General features: G+C 48.4%; 1 protein-coding gene across 4 annotated transcripts in view; it reads right to left on the reverse strand.

The window, feature by feature from the left end:
* LOC106592264 (lysophosphatidylcholine acyltransferase 1) overlaps window positions 1-17,931 on the reverse strand; it is a 108,957-nt gene extending 91,026 nt beyond the window's left edge. For 2 of the 4 annotated variants that reach the window (XR_006770038.1, XM_045719329.1), the window contains exon 1: window positions 5,493-5,630. Coding sequence is in view for 3 of the 4 variants with exons in the window: in XM_045719329.1 (XP_045575285.1) it covers window positions 5,493-5,615 (123 nt within the window). In the remaining variant the exon portion in view is untranslated. Of the gene's footprint in view, window positions 1-5,492; window positions 5,718-17,578 lie in introns of those variants that run through there. The other 2 variants (XM_045719331.1, XM_045719330.1) reach the window with 2 other exon arrangements.
* Window positions 17,932-20,320: the final 2,389 nt, after the last annotated feature.

Raw genomic sequence — 20,320 nt, forward strand, 5'->3', positions numbered from 1 at the left:
CCTTTTCCTTTTAAAGGGATAGCGGTTGGCTCCTTCTCCTTTTAAAGGGATAGTGGTCAGCTCCTTTTCCTTTTAAAGGGATAGTGGTTGGCTCCTTCTCCTTTTAAAGGGATAGCGGTTGGATCCTTCTCCTTTTAAAGGGATAGCGGTTGGCTCCTTCTCCTTTTAAAGGGATAGTGGTTGGATCCTTCTCCTTTTAAAGGGATAGTGGTCGGCTCCTTTTCCTTTTAAAGGGATAGTGGTCGGCTCCTTTTCCTTTTAAATGGATAGTGGTTGGATCCTTTTCCTTTTAAAGGGATAGCGGTTGGATCCTTTTCCTTTTAAAGGGATAGTGGTCGGCTCCTTCTCCTTTTAAAGGGATAGTGGTTGGCTCCTTTTCCTTTTAAAGGGATAGTGGTCGGCTCCTTTTCCTTTTAAAGGGATAGTGGTTGGATCCTTTTCCTTTTAAAGGGATAGCGGTTGGCTCCTTCTCCTTTTAAAGGGATAGTGGTCAGCTCCTTTTCCTTTTAAAGGGATAGTGGTTGGCTCCTTCTCCTTTTAAAGGGATAGTGGTTGGATCCTTCTCCTTTTAAAGGGATAGTGGTCAGCTCCTTTTCCTTTTAAAGGGATAGTGGTTGGCTCCTTCTCCTTTTAAAGGGATAGTGGTTGGATCCATCTCCTTTTAAAGGGATAGTGGTCAGCTCCTTTTCCTTTTAAAGGGATAGTGGTTGGCTCCTTCTCCTTTTAAAGGGATAGTGGTCGGCTCCTTTTCCTTTTAAAGGGATAGTGGTTGGATCCTTTTCCTTTTAAAGGGATAGCGGTTGGATCCTTTTCCTTTTAAAGGGATAGTGGTCGGCTCCTTCTCCTTTTAAAGGGATAGTGGTTGGCTCCTTTTCCTTTTAAAGGGATAGTGGTCGGCTCCTTTTCCTTTTAAAGGGATAGTGGTTGGATCCTTTTCCTTTTAAAGGGATAGCGGTTGGCTCCTTCTCCTTTTAAAGGGATAGTGGTCAGCTCCTTTTCCTTTTAAAGGGATAGTGGTTGGCTCCTTCTCCTTTTAAAGGGATAGTGGTTGGATCCTTCTCCTTTTAAAGGGATAGTGGTCAGCTCCTTTTCCTTTTAAAGGGATAGTGGTTGGCTCCTTCTCCTTTTAAAGGGATAGTGGTTGGATCCTTCTCCTTTTAAAGGGATAGCGGTTGGATCCTTCTCCTTTTAAAGGGATAGCGGTTGGCTCCTTCTCCTTTTAAAGGGATAGTGGTTGGATCCTTCTCCTTTTAAAGGGATAGTGGTCGGCTCCTTTTCCTTTTAAAGGGATAGTGGTCGGCTCCTTTTCCTTTTAAAGGGATAGTGGTTGGATCCTTTTCCTTTTAAAGGGATAGCGGTTGGATCCTTTTCCTTTTAAAGGGATAGTGGTCGGCTCCTTCTCCTTTTAAAGGGATAGTGGTTGGCTCCTTTTCCTTTTAAAGGGATAGTGGTCGGCTCCTTTTCCTTTTAAAGGGATAGTGGTTGGATCCTTTTCCTTTTAAAGGGATAGCGGTTGGATCCTTTTCCTTTTAAAGGGATAGTGGTTGGATCCTTCTCCTTTTAAAGGGATAGTGGTCGGCTCCTTCTCCTTTTAAAGGGATAGTGGTTGGCTCCTTCTCCTTTTAAAGGGATAGCGGTCGGCTCACAGGGTGCCATTTTGGACAAACACACTGAGGTCAACACAGCCTGTGAAACACCATGACACATTGACCACCACCACACTGACGATACATAGAGTTTGTTATAACGAGAGGAAACACCATGACACATTGACCACCACCACACTGACGATACATAGAGTTTGTTAAAACGAGAGGAAACATCATGACACATTGACCACCACCACACTGACGATACATAGAGTTTGTTAAAACGAGAGGAAACACCATGACACATTGACCACCACCACACTGACGATACATAGAGTTTGTTATAACGAGAGGAAACATCATGACACATTGACCACCACCACACTGACGATACATAGAGTTTGTTAAAACGAGAGGAAACATCATGACACATTGACCACCACCACACTGACGATACATAGAGTTTGTTAAAACGAGAGGAAACATCATGACACATTGACCACCACCACACTGACGATACATAGAGTTTGTTAAAACGAGAGGAAACATCATGACACATTGACCACCACCACACTGACGATACATAGAGTTTGTTATAACGAGAGGAAACATCATGACACATTGACCACCACCACACTGACGATACATAGAGTTTGTTATAACGAGAGGAAACATCATGACACATTGACCACCACCACACTGACGATACATAGAGTTTGTTATAACGAGAGGAAACATCAACTGAGTATTTAGAGAGCTGATTTGTTTCATTTAGCAGAGTGAATTTACAAGACTGGCCAGACATCTGGGAATCCTCCTGTGGGCTTTTAGTGTAGGACTGACTGGTAGTTGGGACTGCCAATCAAACCACACAGAGTGACTGACTGGTAGTTGGGACTGCCAATCAAACCACACAGAGTGACTGACTGGTAGTTGGGACTGCCAATCAAACCACACAGAGTGACTGACTGGTAGTTGGGACTGCCAATCAAACCACACAGAGTGACTGACTGGTAGTTGGGACTGCCAATCAAACCACACAGAGTGACTGACTGGTAGTTGGGACTGCCAATCAAACCACACAGAGTGACTGACTGGTAGTTGGGACTGCCAATCAAACCACACAGAGTGACTGACTGGTAGTTGGGACTGCCAATCAAACCACACAGAGTGACTGACTGGTAGTTGGGACTGCCAATCAAACCACACAGAGTGACTGACTGGTAGTTGGGACTGCCAATCAAACCACACAGAGTGACTGACTGGTAGTTGGGACTGCCAATCAAACCACACAGAGTGACTGACTGGTAGTTGGGACTGCCAATCAAACCACACAGAGTGACTGATTGGTAGTTGGGACTGCCAATCAAACCACACAGAGTGACTGACTGGTAGTTGGGACTGCCAATCAAACCACACAGAGTGACTGACTGGTAGTTGGGACTGCCAATCAAACCACACAGAGTGACTGACTGGTAGTTGGGACTGCCAATCAAACCACACAGAGTGACTGATTGGTAGTTGGGACTGCCAATCAAACCACACAGAGTGACTGACTGGTAGTTGGGACTGCCAATCAAACCACACAGAGTGACTGACTGGTAGTTGGGACTGCCAATCAAACCACACAGAGTGACTGACTGGTAGTTGGGACTGCCAATCAAACCACACAGAGTGACTGACTGGTAGTTGGGACTGCCAATCAAACCACACAGAGTGACTGACTGGTAGTTGGGACTGCCAATCAAACCACACAGAGTGACTGACTGGTAGTTGGGACTGCCAATCAAACCACACAGAGTGACTGACTGGTAGTTGGGACTGCCAATCAAACCACACAGAGTGACTGACTGGTAGTTGGGACTGCCAATCAAACCACACAGAGTGACTGATTGGTAGTTGGGACTGCCAATCAAACCACACAGAGTGACTGACTGGTAGTTGGGACTGCCAATCAAACCACACAGAGTGACTGACTGGTAGTTGGGACTGCCAATCAAACCACACAGAGTGACTGATTGGTAGTTGGGACTGCCAATCAAACCACACAGAGTGACTGACTGGTAGTTGGGACTGCCAATCAAACCACACAGAGTGACTGACTGGTAGTTGGGACTGCCAATCAAACCACACAGAGTGACTGACTGGTAGTTGGGACTGCCAATCAAACCACACAGAGTGACTGACTGGTAGTTGGGACTGCCAATCAAACCACACAGTGACTGACTGGTAGTTGGCACTGCCAATCAAACCACACAGAGTGACTGACTGGTAGTTGGGACTGCCAATCAAACCACACAGAGTGACTGACTGGTAGTTGGGACTGCCAATCAAACCACACAGAGTGACTGATTGGTAGTTGGGACTGCCAATCAAACCACACAGAGTGACTGACTGGTAGTTGGGACTGCCAATCAAACCACACAGAGTGACTGACTGGTAGTTGGGACTGCCAATCAAACCACACAGAGTGACTGACTGGTAGTTGGGACTGCCAGTCAAACCACACAGAGTGACTGACTGGTAGTTGGGACTGCCAATCAAACCACACAGAGTGACTGACTGGTAGTTGGGACTGCCAATCAAACCACACAGAGTGACTGACTGGTAGTTGGGACTGCCAATCAAACCACACAGAGTGACTGACTGGTAGTTGGGACTGCCAGTCAAACCACACAGAGTGACTGACTGGTAGTTGGGACTGCCAATCAAACCACACAGAGTGACTGACTGGTAGTTGGGACTGCCAATCAAACCACACAGAGTGACTGACTGGTAGTTGGGACTGCCAATCAAACCACACAGAGTGACTGACTGGTAGTTGGGACTGCCAATCAAACCACACAGAGTGACTGACTGGTAGTTGGGACTGCCAGTCAAACCACACAGAGTGACTGACTGGTAGTTGGGACTGCCAGTCAAACCACACAGAGTGACTGACTGGTAGTTGGGACTGCCAATCAAACCACACAGAGTGACTGACTGGTAGTTGGGACTGCCAATCAAACCACACAGAGTGACTGACTGGTAGTTGGGACTGCCAATCAAACCACACAGAGTGACTGACTGGTAGTTGGGACTGCCAATCAAACCACACAGAGTGACTGACTGGTAGTTGGGACTGCCAATCAAACCACACAGAGTGACTGACTGGTAGTTGGGACTGCCAGTCAAACCACACAGAGTGACTGACTGGTAGTTGGGACTGCCAGTCAAACCACACAGAGTGACTGACTGGTAGTTGGGACTGCCAATCAAACCACACAGAGACGGAACTCCCAGACGTCAACACAGCCAGGAGAAACATCTCAGTGGATCAACTAGCACGACTACAACCACATTTGGTAAAAACGACCTGACAAAATAAGGTTAAAGGGAAACCTTAACCAACATGTGGTGATGAAACATCCCTCTGGGCTCATGTAGCAGAGCAGGATCTGTATAACACCACCCAGCCTGAATACACAGCTTTTCAGTGGCGCCACTGCGTAAGACACTTCAGGGAGGGTGGTCACGAGTTTGTGAGGCAGACGTCCTGGGTTTGAGCCTCGCTTAAGTGACTGAATCAGGAGGAAGTGTCACGCTAAGCAAGCAGTGTGACATTCTTTACACTACATAATACAATACATCCCCTGTGGGCTGGCTGTAGGCTGGTAGCAGCGGCATAGCCTGGTCCCCGATCTCACGTCTCTTCCTCGTCATGTTAGGCACGATGACACAGAGTTCTAACCCATGCTAGCAATGTCCCCAACAAACATTCAGAGAGCTGGTCAACAGACTGCCAAACAACCAGTCAGTCACCTAGTCTACATTGTCCAAAGCTCATTTCAATTAGCTTCATTAGTTTACATCAACAAAATATATTTTTCACCCAGACCCTGAATGGAGCTCAGAATAACCTACATTATGAATGGAATTCAGTGTCATATCCATGGACCAGAGGAATGCATTCTGGGAAGAAAAAAAAAATGTATAGAGAATCCAAACGTGTGAGAATACATGCACAGTCACACGGAATGAAAACATGAGCTGCGTTACTAAAACGGAGAGGAGGAGTCAGTGGTTTCAGCCACGTTACCATGACGATAGGCCCACAACTATAACAGGACTTCAAATGTCCCCCCCCTCCCCTTATCAACTGTGACACAGACCTTTTCAGGGGCGTATTGACTTACATAACGGTTACATACCAAGTGAACCGCGGTGAAACCTAGCCTACATTCTAGTAAAGCACGGAGGTCAGCTTCACAGAGGAAACGCTTCTCATTACAGTCCAGCGTTGCATAGTTTCATTTCAAACACTTCTAAAAACAGGAGAGAGTCGAGACACAAGCTTCTAACGCAGGGGTTAGTCCAATCCTACCCTGGAGGTCCAGACAACCACTGACTTCCTGTTCTACCTGACCATTAACTCCACCCACCAGGTGTCCCAGGTCTAAATCCCTCCCTGGAGAAAATAATGAAAACTAACATTGAAACTGGCTTCAAGGTCCAGATTTGAGGCTTCTAATGGGAAGGTCAGTTATTTTCATGACAGAGAAGGAAACAGAAAAGCAGGCAGGATGCTGAGGCCTACAGCGTGATGCAGGCAGGATGCTGAGGCAGGATGCTGAGGCCTACAGCGTGATGCAGGCAGGATGCTGAGGCAGGATGCTGAGGCCTACAGCGTGATGCAGGCAGGATGCTGAGGCCTACAGCGTGATGCAGGTAGGATGCTGAGGCCTACAGCGTGATGCAGGCAGGATGCTGAGGCCTACAGCGTGATGCAGGCAGGATGCTGAGGCCTACAGCGTGATGCAGGTAGGATGCTGAGGCCTACAGCGTGATGCAGGCAGGATGCTGAGGCCTACAGCGTGATGCAGGCAGGGTGCTGGGCCCAGCGAGGCAGGATGCTGAGGCCTACAGCGTGATGCAGGCAGGATGCTGAGGCCTACAGCGTGATGCAGGTAGGATGCTGAGGCAGGATGCTGAGGCCTACAGCGTGATGCAGGCAGGATGCTGAGGCCTACAGCGTGATGCAGGCAGGATGCTGAGGCCTACAGCGTGATGCAGGCAGGATGCTGAGGCCTACAGCGTGATGCAGGCAGGATGCTGAGGCCTACAGCGTGATGCAGGCAGGGTGCTGAGGCCTACAGCGTGATGCAGGCAGGATGCTGAGGCCTACAGCGTGATGCAGGCAGGGTGCTGAGGCAGGATGCTGAGGCCTACAGCGTGATGCAGGCAGGATGCTGAGGCCTACAGCGTGATGCAGGTAGGATGCTGAGGCAGGATGCTGAGGCCTACAGCGTGATGCAGGCAGGATGCTGAGGCCTACAGCGTGATGCAGGCAGGGTGCTGAGGCAGGATGCTGAGGCCTACAGCGTGATGCAGGTAGGATGCTGAGGCAGGATGCTGAGGCCTACAGCGTGATGCAGGCAGGATGCTGAGGCCTACAGCGTGATGCAGGCAGGATGCTGAGGCCTACAGTGTGATGCAGGCAGGATGCTGAGGCCTACAGCGTGATGCAGGCAGGATGCTGAGGCCTACAGCGTGATGCAGGCAGGATGCTGAGGCCTACAGCGTGATGCAGGCAGGGTGCTGAGGTCTACAGCGTGATGCAGGCAGGGTGCTGAGGCCTACAGCGTGATGCAGGCAGGATGCTGAGGCCTACAGCGTGATGCAGGCAGGATGCTGAGGCCTACAGCGTGATGCAGGCAGGGTGCTGAGGCCTACAGCGTGATGCAGGCAGGGTGCTGAGGTCTACAGTGTGATGCAGGCAGTATGCTGAGGCCTACAGCGTGATGCAGGCAGGGTGCTGAGGCCTACAGCGTGATGCAGGCAGGATGCTGAGGCCTACAGCGTGATGCAGGCAGGATGCTGAGGCCTACAGCGTGATGCAGGCAGGGTGCTGAGGCCTACAGCGTGATGCAGGCAGGGTGCTGAGGCAGCGTGCTGAGGCAGGATGCTGAGGCCTACAGTGTGATGCAGGCAGGATGCTGAGGCCTACAGCGTGGTGCAGGCAGGATGCTGAGGCCTACAGCGTGATGCAGGCAGGATGCTGAGGCCTACAGCGTGATGCAGGCAGGATGCTGAGGCCTACAGTGTGATGCAGGTAGGGTGCTGAGGCCTCCAACGTGATGCAGGCAGGGTGCTGAGGCCTACAGTGTGATGCAGGCAGGGTGCTGAGGCCTACAGTGTGATGCAGGTAGGATGCTGAGGCCTACAGCGTGATGCAGGCAGGATGCTGAGGCCTACAGTGTGATGCAGTCAGGGTGCTGAGGCCTACAGCGTGATGCAGGTAGGATGCTGAGGCAGGATGCTGAGGCCTACAGCGTGATGCAGGTAGGATGCTGAGGCCTACAGCGTGATGCAGGCAGGATGCTGAGGCCTACAGCGTGATGCAGGCAGGGTGCTGAGGCCTACAGCGTGATGCAGGCAGGATGCTGAGGCCTACAGCGTGATGCAGGCAGGATGCTGAGGCAGGATGCTGAGGCCTACAGCGTGATGCAGGCAGGATGCTGAGGCCTACAGTGTGATGCAGTCAGGGTGCTGAGGCCTACAGCGTGATGCAGGCAGGGTGCTGAGGCCTACAGCGTGATGCAGGCAGGATGCTGAGGCAGGATGCTGAGGCCTACAGCGTGATGCAGGCAGGGTGCTGAGGCCTACAGCTATTTCAAATCATAAACACAACATCAGGGGAGCATGCCCACCTGTCATCACTGAGGACCAAAACAGAGGGTATCCTATATCATCATCATCATCATCATCATCATCATTTTTATGTTTTTATTTTACCTTTATTTAACTAGGCAAGCCAGTTAAGAACAAATGATTATTTACGATGACGGTCTACCCAGGCCAAATCCCTAACCCGGACGACACTGGGCCAATTGTGTGCCACCCTACAGGACTCCCAATCACGGCCGGATGTGATGCAGCCTGGATTCAAACCAGGGACTGCAGTGACGACTCTTGCACTGAGATGCAGTGCCTTAGACCGCTGATGCACACTCGGGAGCCCGAGGGGGGGGGGTGGAAAGAGAAGGGTGAAGAATGAAGAGAGGTGGTAGAGGGGAGAGAGAGAGAGAGAGAGAGAGAGAGAGAGAGACAGAGAGGGGAGGGGAGGGAGGGAGAGAGAAGGGAGGGAGGGAGAGGGGAGGGAGAGAGAGAGAAAGAGAGAGAGGGGGGAGAGAGAGAGAGAGAAAAAGAGGGGAGGGGAGGGAGAGAGTGAGAGAGGGAGAGAGAGGAGAGAAAAGAGAGAGGGAGGGAGAGAGAGAGAGAGGAGGGAGAGCGAGAGGGGAGGGGAGGGAGAGAGTGAGAGAGAGAGGGGAGGGAGAGAGAGAGAGGAGGGAGAGAGAGAGGGGAGGGGAGGGAGAGATGTAGAAAGGAGGATCGTACTACATTCAGATCCACAGAGGAAAGGAGTCATGTAACTTTATTTTCCATTTGATATATTTTCAGGCTGATTCAGTGTTAGACATCATAAAGCAGACATTTTGCATAGTTATGTGGACATTTATGACTGGGACTGTAAATGGCCCACGGGTGGTTAGGTCCCTAATAGGGAAATGAAATCCTCATTGACTTGTTGTTTTATCTGGATATAAAATTCAGGTATAACCACCCTCGGTGAGTTCACTATAGATTCCGATAGAACCACCCTCGGTAAGGTCACTATAGATTCAGGTAGAACCACCCTCAGTGAGGTCACTATAGATTCAGGTAGAACAACCCTCGGTGAGGTCACTATAGATTCAGGTAGAACCACCCTCGGTGAGGTCACTATAGATTCAGGTAGAACAACCCTCAGTGAGGTCACTATAGATTCAGGTATAACCACCCTCGGTGAGGTCACTATAGATTCAGGTAGAACCACCCTCGGTGAGGTCACTATAGATTCAGGTATAACCACCCTCGGGTGAGGTCACTATAGATTCAGGTAGAACCACCCTCGGTGAGGTCACTATAGATTCAGGTAGAACAACCCTCGGTGAGGTCACTATAGATTCAGGTAGAACCACCCTCGGTGAGGTCACTATAGATTCAGGTGGAACCACCCTCGGTGAGGTCACTATAGGTTCAGGTAGAACCACCCCGGTGAGGTCACTATAGATTCAGGTAGAACCACCCTCGGTGAGGTCACTATAGATTCAGGTAGAACCACCCTCGGTGAGGTCACTATAGATTCAGGTAGAACCACCCTCGGTGAGGTCACTATAGATTCAGGTAGAACAACCCTCTGAGGTCACTATAGATTCAGGTAGAACCACCCCGGTGAGGTCACTATAGATTCAGGTAGAACCACCCTCGGGAGGTCACTATAGATTCAGGTAGAACCACCCTCGGTGAGGTCACTATAGGTTCAGATAGAACCACCCCAGGTCACTATAGATTCAGGTAGAACCCCCCCAGGTCACTATAGATTCAGGTAGAACCCCCCCAGGTCACTATAGATTGAGGTAGAACCCCCCCAGGTCACTATAGATTCAGGTAGAACCCCCCAGGTCACTATAGATTCTGGTAGAACCCCCCCAGGTCACTATAGATTCAGGTAGAACCCCCAGGTCACTATAGATTCAGGTAGAACCCCCCAGGTCACTATAGGTTCAGATAGAACCACCCCAGGTCACTATAGATTCAGGTAGAACCCACCCAGGTCACTATAGGTTTAGATAGAACCACCCTCGGTGAGGTCACTATAGATTCAGGTAGAACCACCCTCGGTGAGGTCACTATAGATTCAGGTAGAACCACCCTCGGTGAGGTCACTATAGATTCAGGTAGAACCACCCTCGGTGAGGTCACTATAGATTCAGGTAGAACAACCCTCGGTGAGGTCACTATAGATTCAGGTATAACCACCCTCGGTGAGGTCACTATAGATTCAGGTAGAACCACCCTCAGTGAGGTCACTATAGATTCAGGTAGAACCCCCCAGGTCACTATAGATTGAGGTAGAACCCCCCAGGTCACTATAGATTCTGGTAGAACCCCCCCCCAGGTCACTATAGATTCTGGTAGAACCCCCCAGGTCACTATAGATTCAGGTAGAACCCCCCAGGTCACTATAGATTCAGGTAGAACCCCCCAGGTCACTATAGGTTCAGGTAGAACCCCCCCAGGTCACTATAGGTTCAGGTAGAACCCACCCGAGGTCACTATAGGTTCAGATAGAACCACCCTCGAGGTCACTATAGGTTCAGGTAGAACCCCCCCAGGTCACTATAGATTCAGGTAGAACACCCCCAGGTCACCATAGATTCGCAGGTCCACCCCAGGTCGGGTAGTAGTAGAGAGAACAGTCTATGACTTGGGTGGCTGGGGTACATTTTTATGGCCTTCCTTTGACACCGCCTGGTATAGAAATCCTGGATGGTAGGGAGCTCGACCACAGAGATGTACTGGGCCGTACGCACTAAGCTCTGTAGCGCCTTGCGGTCAGATGCCAAGCATTTGCCATACCAAGTGGTGATGCAGCCAGTCAAGATGCTCTCAATGGGGCAGCTGTAGAACTTTTTGAGGATGAGGGCCCATGACAAATGTTTTCAGCCTCTTGAGGGGGAAGAGGCGTTGTCGTGCCCTCTTCACGACCATGATAGATCCTTAGTGATGTTGACACTGAGGAACTTGAAGCTCTCGACCTGCTCCACAACAGCCCTGTCGATGTGGATGGGTGCGTGCTCGGCCCTCCTTTTCCTGTAGTCCACTCTCAGCTCCTCTGTCTTACTGACATTGAGGGAGAGGTTGTTGTCCTGGCACCACACGGCCAGGTCTCTGACCTCCTCCCTATAGGCTGTCTCATCGTTGTCTGTGATCAGGCCTACCACCTTAGTGTCGTCTGCAAACGTAATGAAGGTGTTGGAATCGTGAGTGGCCACGACTCCGCATTCAACAACATATCACAAAACTCATCACTAAGTTAAGGACCCTGGGACTAAACACCTCCCTATGCTACTGGATCCTGGACTTCCTAACCGGCCGCCCGCAGGTGGAAAGGGTAGGCAACAACACATCCGCCATGTTGATCTTCAACACGGGGCCCCGCAGGGGTGCGTGCTTAGTCCCCTCCTGTACTCGCTGTTCACTCATGACTGCACGGCCAGGCACGACTCAAACACCAAGTTTGCCGATGACACACAGTGGTATGCCTGATCACCAACAACGATGAGACAGCCTATAGGGAGATCAGAGACCTGGCTGTGTGGTGCCAGGACAACAACCTCTCCCTCAACGTGATCAAGACAAAGGAGATGATTGTGGACTACAGGAAAAGGAGGACCGAGCACGCCCCTATTCTCATCAACGGGGCTGTAGTGCAGCAGGTTGAGAGCTTCAAGTTCCTAGGTGTCCACATCACCAACAAACTATCATGGTCCTGTTATAGTGTGGACACTATATAAATAATGACATGGTTATTATTGGCATTAACCGTGACCTTTCCCCTTTGATGATGTCATCACCAAGAGTGAGTTCTGTGCAATGTGATTCTACCACCGGTTGAGTGGGCTATATAGTTCTGTTATATTTGTACCGTTTGTACCTGGCAATACACCTTTAGGTTTGGGTTGAAAGTAAAGGAAAGTAATATCGAAATGCGTGTGGGCATTCCTTGTCAAGTTACTACACCTTTTTGGCGACGAGGATAAAACTTTATCAACGTGTACAGGGCGAGGTGCTAGCTAGCTATGAAACAGTGGAGGTAGTCAGATAGCTAGCTTAATGAGCGACGGAGAGCAGGTGACGCTAGACGGAAACGCCGACGGGGACAATCAGCAGCAAGTGAAAATCGCTAACGAGGATCAAGGACAAGTTGGCGTTATAATGGCAATGTTTGGGACTATCACTGAGTTTGTGGAAGAGAACGAGGACTGGACGGAATGTGTGGAAAGGTTGGGACACTTTTTCTTGGCAAATGGAATCATAGATGAGGCTAAACAGCGCTCTATTCTCTTGAGTGTGTGTGGGGCTAAAACCTACAAGCTAATGAGGTATTTGGCTACACCACGGAGACCGTGAGAAATTCCTTTTGGGGATCTAGTTGCTCTCGTTCAGACTCACCACAATCCAAAGCCGTCAGTGATTGTCCAGAGGTTCAAGTTTAACTGCCATTTTCGGGAAACAGGTCAGTCTGTTGCTAACTTTGTTGCTGAATTACGTGAACTCTCTGAACATTGTGAGTTTGGGGCTATGTTAGAGGACATGCTCCGTGACAGATTAGTCTGTGGCATTAATGAGGACAGCATACAGCGCAGGTTGCTGGGTGAAGCCACACTGACTTTCAAGAGAGCATTGGAACTATCTCAAGGGATGGAGATGGCCGCTAGTAATGTGAAAAATATTCAAAAGGCCAACAGTGAAAGTTGTGCAGTGCATCAGGTGACAAAAGAGGTGGCAGGAAAAAGGGGAAAAGCAGTGGAATGTTTCAGATGTGGAGGGACACATTATGGTAACAACTGTAAGTTCATGGAGACTGTCTGTCACAATTGCAACAAAAAGGGACATTTAGCAAAAAAATGCAGGGGTCCTAGGAGCAAGCCAGAGGGTGGGCGGACTGGGCTGGGCAAGTTCACAGCACCAAAGCCTCAGTCAGCAGCGCACCACCTAGAGAGCACAGAAGAGGAGGAAGAGCATTGTTCCTACAACATGTTTAATGTGAGGGAGCCGCGCGCAGAGCCTATCTACGCTACAGTGGAGGTAGATGGAAAGCAGATGAGGATGGAGGTTGACACGGAGGCCTCTGCCTCTGTCATAAGTGAGGAGACCTACAAACAAATCTGGGGCTCAAGACAGGTTTCAGCCCCTCACACCGGCAGGGATCAGACTGCGTACGTACACCGGGGAGACCATAACATTGCTGGGGGCTCTAGAGGTGGACATTGCATACAACAGCCAGGAAGCGAGAGCACGGCTCCTGGTGGTGAAAGGGAAGGGGCCTAGTTTACTAGGGCGTGACTGGCTAAACAAAATACAACTGAACTGGGGTGAGATAAAACACACCCGAGTGACTGAGGATGTCATTCAAAAATACCCAGAGATTTTCAAAGATGAACTGGGCACACTTCAGGGCACTGCAGTTAAGCTGTTCGTGGATCCTCATGCCGAGCCTCGCTTTTTCAAGCCCAGGACAGTGCCTTACGCCATGAAAAAGAAAGTGGAAGATGAGTTGGAGCGGCTGCAGGAAGCAAACGTCATTTCTCCCGTTCAGTTCTCCCGCTGGGCAGCTCCTATCGTTCCCGTTCTGAAAAGTGACGGCACGGTGCGTATATGTGGGGACTACAAACTCACCATCAACAGGGCCTCTAAGCTAGACGCTAACCCGCTGCCGCGGGTGGAGGACTTGTTCGCGACACTGGCAGGAGGCAAGACGTTCTCAAAGCTTGACATGAGTCACGCCTACCAACAGCTCCTCCTGGACGAGGACTCAAAGGAGTATGTCACAGTGTAGCGGCGTCCAGCCCAGCCATTTTCGACAGCACAATGGACAATCTGCTGCAGGGGATCCCTCATGTAGCAGTGTACCTGGAGGACATCCTGGTTACAGGGGAGACGGAGGAGGAGCACCTCCACCATCTGGACCAGGTGTTAAAGAGATTCTCTGAGGCAGGGCTGCGCCTGAAGCGTAGCAAGTGCACATTCCAAGCACAGAGTGTGACATACCTAGGTCACAAGATCACAGCGCAGGGTCTGTGTCCTGTGGAGGACAAGGTCAGGGCAATCAAGGATGCTCCAAACCCCAAGAATGGGTCAGAGCTCAGGTCGTTCCTGGGCATGGTGAACTACTATGGTAAGTTCCTCCCCGGAGCTGTCAACAGTGTTGGCTCCACTTTATCAGTTGCTCCACAAAGACTGTAAATGGAAGTGGGGGCCAGCACAAGAGAAAGCTTTCAAGGAAGTGAAAGCACTACTACAATCAGCACAACTTCTGGTTCATTTTGACCAACACAAAGAGATCATCCTGTCATGTGACGCCTCACCCTATGGCGTCGGGGCAGTACTCTCTCATCAGATGGAGGACGGGTCAGAGAGACCCATTGGATTCGCATCACGTACGCTGACGAGTGCTGAGAACGGTTATTCACAGTTAGACAATGAAGGTCTGGCCATAGTCTTTGCTGTGAAACGCTTCCATCAGTACCTCTACGGTCGTCATTTCACCATATGCACTGACCACAAACCACTGATGAGCCTTTTAGTGAATCAAGATGCATTCCGCCCATGGCTTCAGCAAGGTTACAGCGCTGGGCCCTGACACTGTCAGCTTACCAGTACACGATAGTGTATAGAGCGGGGAAGGACAATGCAAATGCAGACGCGCTCAGCCGTCTCCCGCTACCAGAGATGCCTGCCACAACTGTGGTGCCTCCCGAGACAATTTTCCTAATGGAGAGATTGTCAAACTCACCTGTGAATGCCAAACAGATCAAACAGTGGACAGACCAGGATCCTATCATGTCCCAAGTGAAAAGATTCCTGATGCAGGGTTGGCCTCCTGTCATAGAGGATGATGGACTAAGACCTTATGCAAAGCGCAAAACTGAGCTGAGTGTGCAGGATGGCTGCATACTCTGGGGGTCCAGAGTGGTTGTTCCACCCCCTGGCCGGGCACAAGTCATGGATGAGGTCCATGAGGCTCACCCGGGTGCCTCCCGGATGAAAAGTTTAGCCAGATCTTACATCTGGTGGCCTAACATGGATCAGGAGGTAGAAGACAAAGTTAAATCATGTTCTGAGTGCCAGATCAACCAGAAGATGGCGCCGCCCGCGCCACTACATCTGTGGGAGTGGCCTGACCGCCCATGGTCCAGGCTGCATATAGATTTTGCAGGCCCTTTCATGGGTCACATGTTCCTTGTCATGGTGGACGCACACTCCAAGTGGCTGGAGGCGCACATCATGAGCAACATCACAGCGACCACAACCATCGAAAAGCTTCGGCAGGTGTTTTCAACCCATGGTCTGCCGGACTCTCTGGTGTCCGACAACGCAACAACGTTTACCTGTGACTTGTTCCAAGAATTCATGAGGAGAAATGGGATCCGCCATGTCCGCAGCGCCCCGTTTCACCCGGCCTCAAACGGCTTAGCGGAGCGGGCTGTGCAGACACTGAAAGAGGGGCTCAAAAGGATGACTGGGGGAACCATCACAAGTGCAAACGGCCCAGTACATCACTGGGGCCAAGCTTCCTGCCATCCAGGACCTGGCGGTGTCAGGAAGGCCCTAAAAATTGTCAGACTTCAGCCACCCTAGTCATAAACTGTTCTCTCTGCCACCGCACGGCAAGCGGTACCGGAGAGCCAAGTCTAGGTCCCAAAGGCTTCTTAACAGCTTCAATCCCCCAAGCCATAAGACTCATGAACAGCTGATCAAAGGGCTACCCAGACCCCTATTTTACGCTGCTGCTACTCTCTGTTTATTATCTATGTACATATTACCTCAATTACCTCGACTAACCTGTGCCCCCGCATATTGACTCTGTACTGGTAACCTCTGTATATTGCCTCTGCCGTATAATTGTTACTTTTATTTTCAATTTTTTACTTAACACTTTTTTTTCTTAAAGGATTGTTGGTTAGGGGCTTGTAAGGAAGCATTTCACCTGTTGTATTCGGCGCATGTGACAAATAAAATTTGATTTGAACAGGCGCACTAGGCTTGTTCAGAAGACAGGTTGTAGTTTTTAATGCCCTAATATCAGGAGCTGGCGGCCAGAAAGTTTGATTAAACAATCCAGAGACTGAAACAGATAAATCAAATTACTTAGAATTAAGGAGAACAAATCTATATACAATCCTGAAATGAGCTATAACTGTCAAATGTAAAACAAAGCTTCAAACGATGTTACAAGTGAACCCTGAATACAGAAAAATGAACGGTGAATTCACGGGGTTTGACAAGTCAATGAGAAGTAAAATATGTCTTCCTTATGTTGTTAATTTAGTCGAAATCTAAAGGCACAACCTAGATTCTTAAATAGTTAAACATATTATTACTCTAATCTCGTGAAAGTGACTAACTGACACGTTTTTCATTTTCGGTCAACAACAACTTTATGTTGAAGGAATGTGTTTGATTTTGACGTGCTGCACATGCGCAGTTCGCTGCGAGACGACCGGTAAACCCGATAACTTGTTTCTACGCATGCGCATAGCTAACCGTATAACCTGTTTCTACGCATGCGCATAGACAACTGTATAACCTGTTTCTACGCATGCGCATAGCTAACCGACGTCGCCATGACATCGCTTACAATAGTGACCGGGGATTTCTATTGGACAAGCAGTGTTATGCCTTATCTTCATCCAGCACCGTCTATGCTGTGTCTGTCAAGCCCCATCTTTTAATAGAAGAGCTGCTGGAAGAGCTGCTGGAAGAGCTGCTGGCCTACTGACATTCACTGTATTGAACTGGTTGTTGAACTCTGCTCGCTTGGATCAAGAGGGATACATGTATTCTCTGGTCCATTTCATACTAATATACATTGTTAGATAACTATTTGATTTCCTCCGGCGTTCAACAGAACATAATGCTTGACATGGACAAGCCACACCAGACCAGATGCTGATTGAGCAGGAATACACAGCTAACTCAAGTGATGATGCTCGGGCATCTTCTGACTCTTTTGCAAAAGACGTATCATCTTGTATTATAATTGTAATATATGATCATTTCTTAACATTGTTGGCTGGTTTTATCGGCTAAGTTGCCTAACCACGCCAAGACATGTGAAGTGTTGTCTTCTAGCTGCCCTGTGTGTCGTGGTGTGTGTGCAAGGTAATGCGCTGGTTATTTGTCCAGCTTGTTGTCCAGACTTGGTAGCTAGAGTATGAGAGTCAAGTGAGCAACATGTAGCCAGCCTTCTAGCTAGTTGCTAGTCAGTCAGGCTAGCTACATACCTTGATCGGTAGTTAGCTGTCTGGCTAGCAACCCGTTATATAAATCTTGCCTGCCTCTTATCGATGTAAAAACTAAACAGGTGGACGTGTTGCACCAGGTGTAATATTTTCACTTACCTTTGCCTTTTCGAGCGGGGTGAATCTCAAGTCATGCACAAAGGGGTTCCTAAATGGTGGAGCGAGTTCCTTATTCCCATCTCCTTCCCCAGGACACCGTCTGATGGTCGGGAACCTCATCCTCAACGAACCCGAGAGGACGGAACCTGTATCGGAAAAGCGACAGCAGCGAATCTGTTCTTATGTAAATCTCCACAACGTTGTTTTCGTGTCTGTGTCTAGCTAATTCCGGTACAGGTTATTATCTTCGTTCCCAAGAGGCTGGAGGATTAGCCAAGGATCATGTATTTGAAGTCGGGCGCTAGCTTCCCTCGTACGCAGTACTGATGTTGGACCTAGAATGCCTAACTGGAGTACCCCTTCCTGGCTGCTTCTTCACAACGCATGCGCCTAGTAGTCCAAGTAGAAATCACTTTACTTACTCAACATAAACATATACATTTCAGTCATTTAGCAGACGCTCTTATCCGGTGCGATTTACACTAGTAAGTCCATATATCTTTGTACTGGTCCCCCGTGGGAATCGAACCCACATCTCTGGCGTTGTAAGTGCCATACGCTACCAACTAAGCCACACGTGTTCTCAAATTGTTGCTGTATTTATAACACGTTTATAAACTGTTAAATGTTTGCAGAGTTTATAAGACATAATAATGCATGTAATGTTTATATTTGTCCTGTTACACACAGTCTATAATATAAATGTTTTTTCGTTGTTGTTTTGCATATACGAACTCCCCCTGAGACACTCGCAGCGAGGAGGGTCACAGCCAGGGTCCCCGTTGTCGAGGCTACCTGCCGCCTCAATATTGGTCGGGAATTGTGTAATTCGTTATTATGGTGCTTGTCTGTTTATTTATTTTGTATTATTGATTAAATGCATTGGTGTTTCAGTCCTTGGTATTTATTCATCAGTAATTTGCACATAGCACGTTTTGTCCAGTGCCATATAATAAGTGTTTAAAATCAACACACTAGGTCTAAATGTAGTCTGTGACGTGGTACATTTCTTCACTTGGGAATCAAACACTCTACTAATCGAATAATCTAAGAGCTGAATGTATCAATATTGCAGATTTTTTGCTCAGGATGCAATTTATGCAAATCATGAAGCATTGTAGCAGGCAAATGATTTTCTCTAACAGTAGAGATGGGAAACCTGTCCTTTTGGTTTTGCAGCCATGGCAACAGGTGACTTTCTCATTGACCCTCTTCTGCAGACTGCTAATGCAGTAGCAGCAGTACAGTATGTTTTTGCATGCTGTAGGCCTACATAGCAAATGCGCAATCATTAAGCATCAGTACTGATTTAAAGGCCCAGTGCTGTCAAAAACGTCATAATCCTGTGTTTTTATATAGACCGCATGTATAAAATATTAAGTCACCTGCTAACATAGACTGACCAGGTGAATCCAGGGGATGTTGTTCGTAATGTTTTTTTACAGTCAGTGTATATTTTCACACTGAGGTTGGAATAATATTGTGAAAATGATGATAATGCCCATTTAGTGTAAGACCTGTTTGAAAATACCCCTCCACCCCCACTCAGACCACACCCAGACAGTTCAGATAAAATCTTGTTTGAGAAATTGCTCTTTGCTAAGAAGCTATTTTTGTTTCTTTTGACCATTTTCATTTGTAAACAATCACAGTAAGGTACTTTTTGTTTTTTACCCAGAAATGATTTGATATTGAGATAAAAACGGCTGCATTGGACCTTTAAGTCTTGGGTTGATTCCCAAATCGCACCCTATCCCCTATATAGTGCACTACTTTGGTCCAGGGATGATAGTGCACTACTTTGGTCCAGGGCCCTAGGGGATAGGGTGCCATTTGGTACTCGATCCCAGCAAGCTATCCTTTCATTCGATGGTGATGAAGATAACCATTGAAGAAGTTCGCCTTACTCACAAGGCAATCCTTCTAAAATTCTGTTTGGATTAGCCTACTGTTCCTTTGGAAAAACATATATTATTCAAAATGTTGAATGTGTTCGTTTTGATACTCAAATGAAATGAATTAGTATTCAACTTTCAGCAGGTTAGATACACCTAGAATCCAAGGAAGAAGGAAGGAAGCCTATGTCTATTATTACTACAGGTTAGACGTTGGCTTCTTGCTATAGACAGTGGGAGACATGGAGTTAGTGGGTTTTATTTTGGGATGGACAGAATCAATAGAGAACAGCCTCAGGTCTGAAGAGATCAGTTCCTCAGATGGTTGCCTGGCTCTGTGTGTGTGTGTGTGTGTGTGTGTGTGTGTGTGTGTGTGTGTGTGTGTGTGTGTGTGTGTGTGTGTGTGTGTGTGTGTGTGTGTGTGTGTGTCTTGTGTGTGTGTGTGTGTCTGTGTGTGTGTGTGTGTGTGTGTGTGTGTGTGTGTGTGTGTGTGTGTGTGTGTGTGTGTGTGTGTGTGTGTGTGTGTGTGTGTGTGTGTGTGTGTGTGTGTGTTGGAGTTGCACCACTACTCTATAGCTGACAACTGGTCCTACAGCTGTTGTATTTAAAGGATGAAGTGAAATGCCAGACCTGTGAAATGAGTTACCATAATGTCTCACAGTGATTTATGCTCATTTGACAACACTGATATAATTTCTGAGATGAAATGAGACATCATGACAATTACACTACACTAGCGTACATAGTTAAAGATATTTCGAGAGAGTGGACGATCTGTTCATTGTAATATGGTACGGTTCAAGAATGACATAATAATCATTTGGATAGTTTGGTGTAGTATTTGGTA

The sequence above is a fragment of the Salmo salar genome, chromosome ssa05 (genome assembly GCF_905237065.1).
Source record: "Salmo salar chromosome ssa05, Ssal_v3.1, whole genome shotgun sequence".
Taxonomy (NCBI): Eukaryota; Metazoa; Chordata; class Actinopteri; order Salmoniformes; family Salmonidae; genus Salmo; species Salmo salar.